This window comes from Rhinolophus sinicus, linkage group LG10 (assembly GCF_036562045.2).
Source record: "Rhinolophus sinicus isolate RSC01 linkage group LG10, ASM3656204v1, whole genome shotgun sequence".
Classification (NCBI taxonomy): Eukaryota; Metazoa; Chordata; class Mammalia; order Chiroptera; family Rhinolophidae; genus Rhinolophus; species Rhinolophus sinicus.
In genome coordinates, this window is record NC_133759.1 from 5,416,651 (window position 1) to 5,432,614 (window position 15,964).

Below are 15,964 nucleotides of genomic sequence, written 5' to 3' on the forward strand. Positions count from 1 at the left end.
ATCTAAGAACCACTGCTAAACCCAAGGACATAAAGATATCCTTTGTCTCCTTCTTTGAGGACTATACTTTAGCTCTTATATTTAGGTCTATTGTGCCCTTTAATTTTTTTATATGGTGTGAGGTACAGCTACTACTTCATTCTTTTGCATGTAGATACAAAGTCCCAGCACCATTTGTTGAAAAGACTCTTCTTCCTCATTGAGTTGTCTTTGCACCATTGTTGAACATCAATTGACCATATATGTATATAGATATGTGTGTGTGTGTATATACATATATATATATATACATATATATATATATATACACACACATATATATCATAGATATATATATCAATTGACCATCTATATATATATATCAATTGACCATAGATAGATATATAGTTTATTTTTGGATTCTCAATCCAATTCTATTGATCTATAAATCTATCTTTATGCTAGTGCCAATCTTGACTACTGTTATTTTGTTGTAAGTTTTAAAACTGGGAAGTGTGAACCCTCCAGTTTTGTTTTCCTTTTCAAGACTGTTTGGCTATTCTGAGCCCCTTACATTTCCCTATGAATTATGAAGCAGATTGTCAATGTCTGCAAAAAGGCAGCTGGAACCCTGAGAGGTCTTGTATCAAACCTGTAGATCACTTTGTGAAATACTGTCATCTTAACAATATTAAGTGCTCCATTCCATGAACATGGGTGCCTTTCCATTTGTTTAGGTCTTCTTTAATTTTTTTTAATTACTTAATTTATTTTGATGCTATTGTAAATTGAACTGTTTTGTTAATTTCATTTTTGGATTGTGCTTGTTAGTGAAAAGAAATATAATTGATTTTTGTATATCAGTCATGTATCCTGCAACCTTTCCGAACTTGTTTATTACTTCTGATAGTGTTTCCATTGATGCCTTAGGATTTGCTGTATATAAAATCATGTCATTTGAGGATATAGTGTTACTTCTTCCTTTCTAATATGCATGTCTCTTATTTCTTTCTTATGCCTAATTGCCCCAGGTAGAGCCTCCAGTATAAAAAATACAACTGGTTGGAGTAGGTATCTTTCTCTTGTTCCTGATCTTAACAGGACAGCACTCAGTTTTTTGTTAAGTATGATGTTACCTGTGGGTTTTTCATAGATGCCCTTTATCAGCTTAAAGAAGTTCCCTTCTATTTGTAGTTTGTTGCATGATTTCATCATGAAAAATTGGTGGATTTTAAAAAAAATTTTTTTACATCCATAAGATGATCATGGTTTTGTCCTTTATTCTATTTAATAGTGTATTACATCGATTAATTGTCATATGTTAAGCCAACCTTGTATTTCTGGGATAAACCCCTCTTGATCACGGTGTATAATTCTTTGACTATGTTGCTGGATTCAGTTTGCTAGTATTTTGCTCTGGATTCTTGCCTTTATGCTCATAATGGATATCGGTCTGTAGTTTGCTTTTCTTGTGATGTCTTTGGTTTTCGTTTCAGGGTAAAATTGACCTTATAAAGTGATTTGGGAAGTGTTCTTTCTGTTTTATTTTTTGGAAGTGTTTGTGAATAATTGGTATTAATATTTCTTTAAAAATTTGGTAGAGTTCACCAATTAAACCATCTAGTCTTGGGCTTTTCTTTGTGGGAAGTTTTAAATTATTAACTTCATCTCACTATTTGTAAGTCTTTTAAGAGGGATATAATCAGAGACACTGAATTGTAGATAAAAAGTGTGAATTTTACGGTATGCAAATTATATCTTGATAATGCTGTCATAAAAAAAGAACACATGTACAGAACTCCATATTCAAAGTGGTGGACTACACGCTTCCTCATCTCTGTTTCTCCTCAAATTCTCTGAAACGAGAGTCAAGCAACAGAAATACATATGTTCACAGAGACAAAGAAAACAGGAGAGAATATAAAAGAGGTCAACAAATTTTGAAAGCTTTCATGGTAACTGATTTAGTATACTGGAGGAAGCTGACAGCCAAGAGCCTTTGGAGGTGATAGCAACAGAAAGCAAGAATCTGTGAAATGGGAGGCCTCACCAGGAGTTCAGTGGGACTGGGGTATGTGGGCTAAAAACAGGAGGACAGGTTTACAGTCTTTCCAAGATCGCTTCTGCCATCTCACGGTGCTAGGTGCCCAGCCTTTCCCCTCTGGCAGAAGGCTGAGGGCCGGTCTCTGGAGTAGTTGATCACTGATGATCTGTACTCAAGGATACAGGAACAGCTGAGGGCCGAGGTGCCAAAATGAAAACAGGCACTGATGAAACGTTTACCTGCTGAACTGAAGACTCCCAGCCTCCTTTTCCTATTTGGTTCCCCAAATATTGGCAGGCTCCTCCATCCGTAGGAGGGGTAAAGGATTCTTCTCTGAGGAAACAGGCTAACAGACACAGGAGTTAGAGCACGCTCAGACCAAATGGCCAGACCATCTTCAGTCGTCTACAGGGAAGCCTGCTGGAGACAAGCCCTGTACACACAGAGTTTCTAATCAGCCCCAAAGGACTTCGCTTTTAGACCCAAACTGATTTCCAAGAGTCTCTACGTAGAGGAGGGAATCTCTAACATGAAGGAGACCTAAATAAATAAAAACAGAGCAAGTCTCCAGGAAAAAGAAAAAAAAGAACTGACAGTATCTGACAGATACCATGAGGAAAGTTGGGAGAAGAGGTCTATCACAGAGATGATAAAGTAGGAAATCCTAGCCAGATGTGAAAACCAAACCAAGCAAATAACAAAAGAGGCAGTTAATACCAGGAAAAACAAAAAAATTTACAAGAAAGGAAGTGTGACAGTACCGCTCTTGGCTCACCACAGTACTCACCTAAGTGTAATGAAGAAGAGTGGGTATCACATTAAACAAAAACGTATGCAAATTACACTGGAGGAATGAGAGGAAAGACATGTATGTGTGAGAGAGGAATCATTCAGGAGACTCAGCCTCCTTTTCCATGGGAAGAAGAAAACAGATAATAACAATTATGAATTTAAAAATGGCAGCAGAAGCTACTTAACAAGCGAGTTCTAAGTGGCTGCCTTTGGGGAGTAGGGACTGGACACTGGACATGCGTCAGGTTGAGCAAAGGGAACCACTGCTCTATGTTGTAAGATATGTCATATGCTTTGGCTTTTAAAATTATGCATACATATTGCTATGATAAAAATAACCATTTAATTAAAAAGCAAGAGAACAATACTAGCCTGAGCTTCTGACTGAGAATCAGTTAGTACAACACACACACACACACAAATGGTCTAGAACAGCCAAGACTGGATTTTCAGGCTCCACACCCCAGCTCAAACTGCTTGACCTGGATGTGAGCTCTGGGCTCTGGCTAACTTTTGGTTTGCTTCAAGGGTTGTCAAGTCCATCTCTCTGAGAAGACAGGCTGACCTCACTACACTGAGTTAATGACAACAGTTTGCAGAGACCCATGTCTGTGGAAAGGCAGATAGGATCAGACACCAGAAAGTGACAACTGGTGCTTATTAATTGATACAGTATGATTAATAAAGATCACACAAATGGAAAACAGTGTGATGCATTACTATGGAATGCAAGTGACGGCTCTGAATGGAGGCAGAGCACAGAGCTAGATCTGCAATAACTCCTTTATCCAGGGGTGAACTGGGCAGTACGTTTGAATGCAAAGACACAAGCCCCAGGAGTCTGTCAGCAGCTGACACCTTGTGGAACTTGGGAATGTCCTCCTGTCATTTGCATCATGGGCCCATTTCTCAGACTATCTGCCCCTCAATTCTCCAGATGCAGAGTCTGGCAGCCAATGGGCAGTACTTACTTTTGCTCTTTACAGGTATCTTCCAGAAAAACATTTAATGAAGAAAAGTTGTCACCATTATTATAGTTATTAAACAGTGAAGCTTGGTTTGCAAGGGCAAAATGTGAGGCGACTACTGAGTTCATAAGGGAGGGAGGAGCCCTGGTTTGCTAACATCCAGTGTGGCCCAGAGTAGCTTCTCATAGAGGTACATGGTCACAGGCAGGTTACCAATCAGGGAAAACCTGCCAGTGTTACTGGGGTCTGGCTATATGGGAACATTGTTGGCTGTCAGCTTCTGGAAGCCATTCGGTCAGCTATAAAGTAGGGCTGATGATTCCTACACCCTTGGCAGCTTTGGTCACTTGCACTCGCCCCCTGGCCGGGGGAAAGCCCCTGGGTGGTCTTAGCCACATGCTTCCTTTCCTGGGTGACAGATCAGCGTTTGGCTGCCTACCTTGAGTTCATCTTTGCTCTGGAAGTTGTCCAGGAGATGCTGGTAATGGGTGTCACACATCTGGCGGAGCAGCGAGAGAAGGCAGGACACGTACTCACCCTGGGGACCAACCCAAAACACACTTAGCACAGACAATCACCAGGGCTGTGTCCCCCCAATCCACAGAGGGCAAGGACAGAAGGAAGGGTCTGAGATGGCCCCAATGATCATGAAAGGGAAGAGGACAACGCTGGCCCTGAAAATGAGTTTTCTTTTCTCCTAAGGGAAGCCTGGAGGGCTTGGGAGTTTTAGTAAGACTTCCGCAGCATGGGGTTAATTGAAAAACCTTAACCTGTAACAAAGAAGTACAGCAAAATGAGACAGATATTCTAGTTCTTTTCCTAGGAAAGTTTTAGGTACATAGTTCTTTGTCACTACCTGTTGCCAGGGTACTGTACTAAAGTCTGCAGGGGTAACTTGGGTCAAGGTGCTTGTCCTTCTCTGGACAGAATTTGGACTCTGCCCATCCTGCTGGGTCCTTCTACAAGGATCTCCCTGGGAACCTCCCAGAGCTTACAAGTGGTTATTGGAGCAAGCAGATGGAACACAGTACCGTTTCCCCGAAAATAAGACCTAGCCAGACAATCAGCTCTAATGTGTCTTTTGGAGCAAAAATTAATATAAGACCGGGTATATTATATTATTATATTTTGTATTGTATTGTATTGTATTGTATTGTATTGTATTGTATTGTATTGTATTGTATTGTATTGTATTGTATTGTATTGTATTGTATTGTATTGTATTGTATTGTATTGTATTGTATTGTATTGTATTGTATTGTATTGTATTGTATTGTATATTGTATTGTATTGTATTGTATTGTATTGTATTGTATTGTATTGTATTGTATTGTATTGTATTGTATTGTATTGTATTGTATTGTACTGTACTGTACTGTACTGTACTGTACTGTACTGTATTGTATTGTATTGTATTGTATACCGGGTCTTATAGTAAAATAAGAACCAGTCTTATGTAGGACCGGGTTTTATATCATAGTAAAATAAGATCATGTCTTATATTAATTTTTGCTCCAAAAGACACATTAGAGCTGATTGTCTGACTAGGTCTTATTTTCGGGGAAACACGGTAGATCAACATAACTGTCTGGGAAGCAGAGGACTCAAAACTGATCTGTATGAGAAGACGAACCATGGACTTTAAGACAAGTACAAACTTAAGGATAAAAAATGAGTTTAAATTTTCTTCAAGTTCCAACTGGGGTCCATGAAGAAAAGCCTGCTTTAAGGACTCCCAAGACTTCCACCATCTCAGCAATCTTTGGCATAGCCTTCTCTTAGAAGACTGACTCCTCAGAAGGAATGGAGGAGAACTACTTCAGCTGGAAAATTTTCAAATATTTTTAACTTCATGAGAATTTGACAAGTTTTTCAGTCTCTCAAATCCTTTCTAGACCCATGAAAGTACTATACATACATGTATCTAAAATATAGGCATGATACGTGAACCTCAGTTTTATCTGAAAAATGGGAGTAAGCCATAATTCATAGATTTGTTGTGAGGATCAGATGAATTAATGTATACAAAGCATTTAAGGGAAAAATCCAATATACAAAGAAGTGCTTAATAAGTATCATCTTCATTAAATCTATATAAAATGCATCACTTCGTTAGTATTGCTAAATGAGTTAGTCTTTGTAAAGGGCACGGCGCAGGGTCTGGCCTATGGCACGCATCGTGTCGTGGTTGGTTAGAAGGATGGGTTGCCAGGACGTGCCAGGGTGCTTACGTTTTGACCTGCAGTGAGAGTGCCCTCCCAGGAGCCCTAAGACAGCCGACCTCCTCTCCAAGACCTGGGCTCCAGCAGGCAGGCCTGCTCTCTCTCTGTGCTCCCTGCTCGCCCTGGCATACTGGATGGAGCTGGGCTTGCTCCCACAGAGGGTTTTCTTCAGAGAGATCACTGTCATCTCCTACCTGCCAACTGGAAGGTTCCATGCAATCTGTTTACCATGTTCCAACATCAGGGCCAAGAAGCCCAGTCTGGTTATAGGAGTGGGGGTGCTGGGGGCTGCCTCTCTGCCCATCTGGAGAGGCTGTCCAGTCGCTTTCTCTTCTCATTAGATACCGCGAGATCACTGATGCGTAATGCCAGTGCAAGTCTACCTCACCACATTTTTCTAGACATTGAGAAACAAACACTGGATGCAAACAACTAATCTGTAGATTCAAGCAAATTCTGAGAAAATTATTCTGCCGTGCACATCATTTTGGAGAGCCTTTCCTAGAAGGAATAGTCTGTTTTTCACCTTCGACCTCGTCCTACTTCTTATTATATCTCTATTGCATCCCACATCATAACGACTTGGCTGAAAGGCGAAGGCCGACGAAGACAGTGTGAGGAAGACAGAACAAGACGCTTTCCTGAATCTGCCCTTCAGTAAACTCCTGAGAGCACGACTTTTAGACTTCTAGAGCCTTCAGAGGGGAGGTGGAGGTCAGAGGGGAGAAGGGAAGGGGTCAGCATGCTGACAACCATGCAGGAAAGGGGGCTGAGATGAAGGTGGTGCGATGGTGACGTGGGGTGGGTGTGGAGGAGTCCCAGGTTAGAAAAGAAAGCAAGAAAACCTGAATGTTAGTTACTAACAGTGATCTCGGCTGTGCACTGCGGGCACCGCTGCCCTCTTACCGCCTCCTGAGCGTGCGATTTGCTCATGATGGTGAGCAGAGTCTGCAAGAGCACGTCCAGGAGGCTCTCCACCATCATTTCTACCTCCTCCATGACATCTGCCTCCTGGAGCGAGCAGCGAGAGAACACACTATTAGCACCAGGCCACGCTGACAGGCAGCTGGCAGTACTTACTAAGTCAGCCACGTCACGAGTGGTCTTCGGTCAGGCATCTCAGCACCGCGCTCAGCCTCACTAGTGTGCAGTGTCAAGGCACCCGGGCAACAGCTCTGAGAGGAGGTGAGGAACCTGCCGCTGACGCCCTGCTATGGTGGCTGGGGTCTCCCCTAAGCCAGCACCACCTTGACACCCGCAATTCTGAACTGCAGGCAGACACATTAATTTCAATACACAGGACAGAAGCGAGGGTCCTGAGTTAAAGGCCATCTTGAACTTCCCTAGAAATGTCAGGAGAAAGCACAACACTGCTGACTAACATGCTGAGAAAATGCTGAAGTATTCGTACCCCGGATGTGGGCAGTGCCTGCACCACTGCTCACGCACACACGTTTCTGTCTTTCTGAGGATGCTTCCTCTTGGGGGCATCGCGATCTCTGCCCGCGTGCCCCTTCCAGCTCCTCAGCATTCTCGCTGATGTTCGCTGGTCCATCTGGAGGACTCTGGTCTCAGCGCACCTTTCCGAACAGCCTCGCAGACACGATGGAGCACGCCTCCTCACGCAGAGCTCCTTCCCAGCCACCCGGCTCTGACTTTCCGAAGAGTTTACGCTACCCTTTCGTAGACCTCTCACATTAAATCCCAAATCCTGTAGCTTGATTTTAATTATCTCACAAAGAGATGCCTAGTGCCCCTTCTCCAGGCAAATGTCCATCTGTCCACCCATCCATCAGTCCGTCATTCATTAAGCATTAATCATGTGTCAGTCACTGTTTGAAAACCTGAGTATACAGAGGTGAACGGGGTAGGTAATACCTCTGCTCTCATGGAGCTTAGATTGCATCCAACCCCTATCGGCCCATTCAGTACAAGTCCACTGTGCCCCATTCCTCATGAACAACGCGTGTTCTCATCTGTTGAACTGACAGTAACACTCTTACCTGTGACATCCCTCTGACTAGTTGTAACCAACTAATTGCACCCAACTCTCTAGCGCACAAATACAACCAGGCTGTCTCCTTCAGGTTTTTTACCTGTTCCCATTCCTCCTCTTCCCTTTCTTTCATCCTTCAATTTTTCTTTCTTTCAGCACTAATTGCCCACTCCCTCAAGTCTGACCTTGGGCTACTACTAGGAGACCTTATGCGCCTCATGTTGCCTCTCGGAGGCCTGGTGGCACGGAGAGCTGCCAAGCCTTGCCTGGAGCCAAGAGCCAACAATAGGGCCACTAGAGCCATCACAGTCACTGCCAAGCTGGGCCCATCCCCAGATGGTACTTTAAGTCTGGACACCAGAGCACCCTATTGGGTCCCTGCATCCCGCTCAAACCAAGCATACTCTCTTTCTGGCACCTGTCCTGCTCCACACGGCAGCCTAACCTCATATGTTCTTATCACCTGGCTACTGGCCTTCATTTTAAGTGCACTGAAATTTCATTCTTCAAAAACCTTATTTCAACTTAATAAGATGGCGTAATAAAAAACTCATTTTTGTTTTTAATTTATTTTTTTATACTTTCCTGTAGTTTCCAAATTTTCTAGGAGAAATATGCGTTTCTTCTATTATAAATACATATATAAAATAAATCCCATTAAAATAAATTCCTACCCTTATCCATGCCTGATACAGGTCTTTCCTCCCCTCCCTGCCCTCCCTACCCTCCCACCATAGATCTCTTTTTAAAAGAAAAGATAAAGAAGAAAGAAAATAGGCACCAGCATTACCGGCTGAAACCTCGCCGCTAAAGTACAATTCTACCATCCCATGAGGCTCAGCGTGCTTGTGGGCAACAGTTCTCTCTCATACATCCTGACCTCATCTGGATGGTATAGGAACGCCATATGGGCGGAATCAAGCTGCCAGGGAACTGACAGAAAAGTCTGAATGAGCAAGCTGCCTCTCAGTCTGCCTGCCTCTCTGTGTTCGTGCACGGGCAGCCTCAGAACACTCCCAGGGGTGCAGAATTAAACACCTTTTCATAGAAACAGGGCATAGCACAGGATTGGGCGTTCTGGTACTACAGATAACTACGTTTCTGGGTGGATTTACGGCAGTGAAACTTTTAAAAATAGCAAGACTGTGTTGTGTTAAGAAGCCTGCTGGGCACACACAGGCCTCCATTCACTTGGGCACCTTCCTGTCACTGATGAAAGCTTCTCTGACTGAGAAATGTACAAAGAGATCTTTGTCGCTCTGCCTCTGGCTCAAGTAACACGAGAGGGGACAGAGCTGAGGGGGTGGAGTGGGTGAGGGGACACTACCAGAGAGCTGGTCTTGACGATGGAGAAGATGCTGCCGAGAATCCCTGAGCAGATGAGCAGCTCTTTCTGCTGCCGCAGGTGAAGGTGGATGTGGTGGAGAACCACAGGAAGCAGGATGCGGCGGGATTCTGGGAGAGAAAACACAAAGGTGAAGAAGTCCTTCAGAGAACTGGCGACCTCTGGGAGCCAGTGGCACTGTGGGACTTGGCTGGTCTGAAGCAGATGGGGCTGGGACTGAAGCCAAGCTGGAGGTCATCCCTTCCCTTTGGCGGGCCTGGAAGCCCACTTCCCGGGCATTCTAAGACACCCCACGGTATTATCCTTCCATCTCTCTTTCCCTCTTTCTCATTTCAAGCCTTAGTATCTATGGTATTTTGTGGGGGATGAATGTTAGGATACTGCTTCCAAACGAAATCTGTTTAATGACTAGACTCTACAGGGAAAGCTTAGCTTACAGTGAAAACTCCATTTAAATGACACACATAGTTCTATGAGCTGCATTTACTGAACCTGCACACTTAATACGGGTTATAAATGGTCCCTCTTCAAGATGCCCTGGCTAGGTGGCCGGGCACTGACTTTGTGGCAGGCATGAGGACGGCCTCACATTCCCCTCAGGCTTGTGGGATGCTAGCTGTGTTAGGTGTGTCCTCAGCAATGATTACAACAGAAGCAGGACTTCTGTCTTGTCATAAGCCTCTCATAATTAGCTAACCCATATTGCCAGTCCTTCTCTTCTTTCTCCTCAATGTTACCCTAATAGCACTGTCATCAGAGGTGACTCTATTTAGAACCCTAAATTCAGGAAGGCTGAATCCGAGTTCCAGCTACTTTATTAACTCTCAGACCTTAGGCAGGTTGATTCCTCCTATGGACTTGATTTTCCACCACTGTAGAATGAGGTGCTAATGGCCTCATATGCACTTACTCACACTGTGGTGAGAAGACAAAGTGGATACAAGTGTGAGCATGTGTCTGGTGCCCTGCAGGTACCGTCAGACCTGGCCAGCATGCTTCAGTCAGATTATCAGTAACACAAACAAGCCACAGCCTTTGGATTTATTGTTCACATTTGACCATAGTTAAGTGTGCCGGATGAAATTCAGAAAGAAAATCTTTTTCAGCTGAAGTCCAATTACATGACACATGAGAGATTTTGGGACTGTCTTGTCAAATCTTTAGACTATGTTCCAATAAAATAGATTGACTGACAGCTCTTCTATATTGAAAAAGATGTTGGGCTGAAAAAGAAGTTCATAGTATATTTTGCAGACCAATATACCAACATAGTAGGATTTGTAACAACCAATAGCTTCTTGCAGACAAAACAGTAGTTTGCTACTAGAATCTGCTGTAGAAGAGATCAAACCAATGTGCTCCGAGAATGTAAGTGTTGGTTAAATGACAGCACTGGTAAAAATCCTTCTGCTTCAGGAACGATGCTGCAATTTGGGCAGTCAGTGAAAGTGAGATGCAAATAGAAGTTTGCTGGTGGCTTGTCATCTCAAAATCCAATTACATGGTTCCACTACCACATAAAGTTTAAGAACAATTTTTCTTACATGATTATGGGAAGCAGCAAGTACATGCAAAAATATTAAAAATAAAGTAGGTCAGGGAGAGCAGTCCGCTCTCCCCCTTTCCAGAGATTCAGAAAGCATCTTTTTTTTTTAAGTAGTGAAAAAACAGTTTTATTAGATGAAAAAGTACACTTCAAAGAGGTAAAAATGGGCCCAAGTGGAAAGCAGTGGCTCAAGGCCATTATTAGAAGAGAAAGTACACATGGTCTGGAGCGGCCCCGAGCAAAGGCAGGGCTGGGGGGGGGGGGGGGGGGGGCACCAGAAAGCATCTTTTTAAAGCAGTGTACAAAACCTGACTGTGGGCAATAGTCTCAGTGACAGGGTGGCCCAACCACTGATAAAACTTTTAATTCAGGAACTGGTGAAGAAAGAAGTATTTACCATAAATTGTTACTGGCAGAGAAAAGCTGATTTTATTGGATTTTATTGGTGGCCGTTTTACCAACAACAATACCCTACATTAGCAGAATTAAAGAGAACATCCATTTAGCACTGCAAACGTGTGCAGCACTGGGCTGAGAAATTAGCGTTCTCATACTTCAAAAATCAAACTTAAAAAAAAAATTTTCCTACCCAAAATTCTAATTATGACAATTCTAATAATTGTTTTGCTGTTTATTCCTGTACCCTAGAAGTTTATTCTATGATAGCGACATTCCGCTTAAAGGATCAGGCTCATATTGATCTTAACATCTGGCCATTGAGCTTCAAGCTGATCACGTTCAATGTGGTTTCAGGTCTGAATCTGAAGGTTCTTTCTGAAAGGCTACCTGGGCTGCTGATGGTATTTCTGAAGCTGTCCTGACCTCTTTGGGGACATGGAGGGCTCCCTGTCCATCTCTTTGTCTAATCCTTAGAGGCTCCTTCAAAGGGGAAACGCAATCTATTTGACTGGTGAGACAAAGAACCAAGAAAGCACAGCGGGTCCTCAGGGTCCCCCTTCATGGTCTCTTTTATTTCCCTGACTTTGTTTATCGCCTTGGGCTTGACCCTTGTCTCTTGCTCCCCCTCCTTTCCCTCTGCTCTCCCCCCCTGCTGGGGGTGTGGAAGGCCCCATTCCTGGCAGCTGGCTCAACTTGTGGGCCTGCAGGCTGCTCTGCAGGCCACCCCACGTGTGCCCCCAGGACTATCTTCTGAGTGAGGCAGTAGGCCCAGGTCTTGGCTGCATTCTCTAACAAAGTTTACCCAAACTGCATTTTAAGGGTCACTGGCTTCTTGCATGATGGTCGATAAAACTGCCTTTGATCACCACCTGGCAAACACCCTGGAAAAGAGGAAAGGTGAGCCTGACTCTCCTCCCAACTTGATTTACCTGAGAAAGAAAACAGGCGGCTGTCCACAGTCCTGGCGATGGACTGGAGTTTCACCACATCCATCGACTGCCCAATGTGCACAGTGCTGGGCATGCTCCCCAGGGTCCCCCTCACAAATTCCGCCACCTCCTGCACGGTGAACATTTGCAGCAGCTCGTCGAAGATGGTTGGGAAGGAATTGAGGAGTGCAGCCTGCAGAAGCAAGTGAAGCTGGGGTTAGCTCAGAGTTTGGTGTGTGTCTATCTTGCATGCTCAGACAAAGATACAAAGTGGTGAGAAGCTGGGAAGGCACTGCAGCGCCTGTGCCCTGGGTGGGCTCCTCCCTGGCCTTTGCAGCACTCTGGGGACATGGAGCAGGCAGAACCAAAAAGGAAATCAAAATAAGAGAACTGACTGGGGCCCAGGCCACTTGAAGCTTTCATAACTTGCCAAGGCATCTGCTGGTAAGAGAAGGGAATATAAAATCACCTCAACATGGCTTAATATCCATAGTAGTTTTGCTCATAAAATGGATTTACATTTTTTGTCTATCTCTATGATCAAGCTCTTGACTTTCCAATTTTGGTCCCAAACTCAAACCAGGAGTCTCTCAAAGAAAGTATGGCAGAGAGAGCTGAGCAGCTCCAAGCAGCATTAGCTGAAATCTGCTCAGAGCCCTGCAGCCAGCGATGCAGCTGAGAGCTGGACCATTTGCCCAGGACAGAGACATTTATTTGAAACCATGAAATCTGAAGACTCTGTAAATTATTTCCTTCATATGCGATGCCTGGCAGTCTCAAGTGTAAATCCAAAGGATGGAAAATGTGTAGATTTAGTCATGAACTCTTGAGGACTTTCAGTGATGGTGGCATAGAGTTCAGTGATCTAGATGGCCCAGGGTGTGTGTGTGTTTGGAGATTTCTCTTCTAGGATCTCAGCTCTGGTAGACCCAGGAGGTGGCTTCTTGAGGACAATCTGATAGTAATTCCAGAGGCTTGGAGAGGCAGAGGAGTATGGGAAAAAGAGAATGAGTTTTGGAATTAGACATGAGTTCAAATCCCAGCTTTACCACTTATCTGCCACAGAACCTTGGGTGAGTTACTGCCTAATCCTTCGTCTTCTCACCTATAAAGTGGGATGATGCTATTATTCATCTCCTGGCATGGGTCTAAGGAAAAAGTGAGGTGCATAAAGCTCATTTCCAGTAGAGTGCCTAGCACACAATAGACCTTCAATAAATGCTGGTTCTATTCTTCTCTGTCGTCTAAATGGAAGCAGCAGGAAGGAGGCTTTTTCCACTTCTCAGTCCTCTTACACTATTAACCCAAGATTTCCAAAGGGAAATGGAACGTCACCTCGAGATAAGAAGGGGACATGCACTCTTCCTAAGTTGTGTCTACTTGACGGCTTCATCAGTAGACACTGACCTAGAGTGAGTGAAAATTTATGCCATAAGGGAGTAATGCACAGGTCTGTCATACTGCAGTCCCTGTTCGGGCCCAAGCACAGGACTTACATGAATTCTATCTGAAGATTCATAACTCCCTGGGATATCAAGGAAGTCATTTTGCTGTAATTAGAACCAGCACAAAAACATATTGTCACAAGCAGCTAGATAAAAGAGAGAAAGGGGGGAAAGCAGGTACTTCATAATCAAAATAAGCAGCAGCTGATTGGCTCTGAAGTATAATGAGACTTCCTATACTTATGCACCAGGAAACCAGGACGCTTGCACCCTGACATCTCCGACTGGTCAGAATCAATCAGAGACATACAGTCTGACTGAACAATATAATTGGTGAGCTTTCTGAAACTCATGAATCATGAGCGTGGCACCAAAGAAGCAGGTCAGGTCTAAGTTGAGACTAGATCTCAGCTCGTTACCCTGATGTGGCAGGATCGGCTACTGAATCCAGGGCACTGCTGAGTTCTCATATCTGCCTTGCTCTGCTAGCTAGCTCTGCGCTCCCCCTTTCTTTGCAGGTTGAGTGGAGGAGTCCTGGGCCCCTGTTGGCAGGAACAGATGGGCTGGGGAGAGAAGGGAGGAGGAAGATGAGTTGTTTGGGGTACTTAGGAGGGGACACCACAGAAGGAGGCTTTCTTCGAGAGGCACCTGGCGTCCTTGATGTAGTTCCACTTTTTATAGTCTAGCTCCCAGTTGCTTACCTATCCTCTGGGACAAGGGGCCTAAAGTTAATTGGCATCACAGGGCAACACAGAGTCAAGTGGAAAATAAAAAAAGCAGACTATTCCAATCTTAAATGAGACATTTAAACATACATTTGCACCCATAACAGTCCTGGCAGCGATTGAATGAAAGGACATGAGAGAGGCTATCTGGTCTTTGCTGATAGGTTTTGACGTAATAACTGGCTTCAAAAAATCAGAGAAGTGTAATCCATTAGATACAATTCTGACATTTACTTATAAGAGAAAATAACCCCCTTGTGACGGGGGTTACTTGGCCAATATCCTTGATCCTTTCTAGGGTGAGACTGCATTGAAAAGGTAATAGCTTAGCTGACCAGATATTTTTAATATAAGAAAGCAAATTTCCTTCCCACACTGACATTTCTAATAGAATCTAATCCTAATTCTTGACCAAAGTTTTCCAGTTATTTCTGCTGTTTTTCAACCTATTTCACTCTTAACTGCTGGAATGGACAAGCACTAAAGTTTTTAAAATGAAAACAGTGACTAGGAGATGAAATTCCCTAGACATTCTGAACGTCCTCTGTTAAGTAAGATGTTCATCACCAACTGAAAGATGGCAGCTACATAAACGCGGCCTAAGGAGGGCTCCTGAGAACACACTGGTGCTTCTTCGCGGCCATGAAGGCATTGGTCTGTTTTCTATTTGGTAGCTGGGGCCTGGCTGGCTTTGAAGGAAAAGCAGCATTTCGTTCTATTTGGTATTTCCTTGTAAGTTAACCCTTAATCAACACACAGGAGCCTGGCAGGGCTTCTTTGACTCTGTAAGACAGAGGACAAAGAAACCACCTGCTAAGACAAACAGGAATCTAGCAGCAAAACGTCCCTGCAGTTCACAGACCTGAGTGAACAGGAGTGTCTCTGAGTTTCTGCTGTCCAGACTGAGCACAAACCGGATGGACTGGAAAAGTTCTTGGATGCTGGACCGGAACTGCTCCTCTTCCATCCCACAGGTGGCTCGTGAGTATAGGATCCTTGACTGCACGATGAACTTGAAAAGGTACTCCAAGGCCTGGAGGTGTGGGAGAAAAAGGGATGCAAAGGGGTTAAAGATAGCCAGGAACTAACATGGCAGGGAATGAAGGGCAGAGTAATAGCAAATTCTACACTAAAATCAGGTGAGGGACAATTCCAACGGTGGAGACAAGCATTTTATTTATTTTTTAAAACTTTTCTCAAAGTCCAAGTGGTCACTGAGCAGCAGTGGTTTTCTTACTGAGAGAACCGTCAGTTTACTTCACAACTGTTTTTTGCGATTCTGGAATTGAGGAACCACAGACTGTCACGGAAACAGCTGAATCCAAGAACATCCATGATCAAAAGAAAATTCAACTTTTCTGCATTTGTTTTTTCAGGTCTGGAACTAAGAACCTCCAAAGGCAATGCTGTAAGAACCTCTCCTGAATTTATTCTAAAAAGGAAGCCCTTTAAGGCATCGTCTGCATCTCTGAGATATAGTTGGGGCCTGACAGTGGTAGCCCTCTCACCACAGGTCAAGGCTAGAGAAAACTTGCCCCAGGTTGCATAGCAGTCAGTGGACCTGACACATCCAC

General features: G+C 43.9%; 1 protein-coding gene across 10 annotated transcripts in view; it reads right to left on the bottom strand.

The window, feature by feature from the left end:
* Positions 1–15,964, bottom strand: part of DOCK3 (dedicator of cytokinesis 3) — a 292,122-nt gene that overhangs the window by 58,706 nt on the left and 217,452 nt on the right. For 8 of the 10 annotated variants that reach the window (XM_074312252.1, XM_074312248.1, XM_074312251.1 and 5 more), the window contains 5 exons: positions 15,253–15,423; positions 12,221–12,413; positions 9,329–9,456; positions 6,870–7,016; positions 4,223–4,321 (listed from right to left, as the gene is read on the bottom strand). In XM_074312252.1, coding sequence (XP_074168353.1) covers positions 4,223–4,321; positions 6,870–7,016; positions 9,329–9,456; positions 12,221–12,413; positions 15,253–15,423 — 738 coding nt within the window. The remainder of the gene's footprint in view (positions 1–4,222; positions 4,322–6,869; positions 7,017–9,328; positions 9,457–12,220; positions 12,414–15,252; positions 15,424–15,964) is intronic. The other 2 variants (XM_074312249.1, XM_074312255.1) reach the window with 2 other exon arrangements.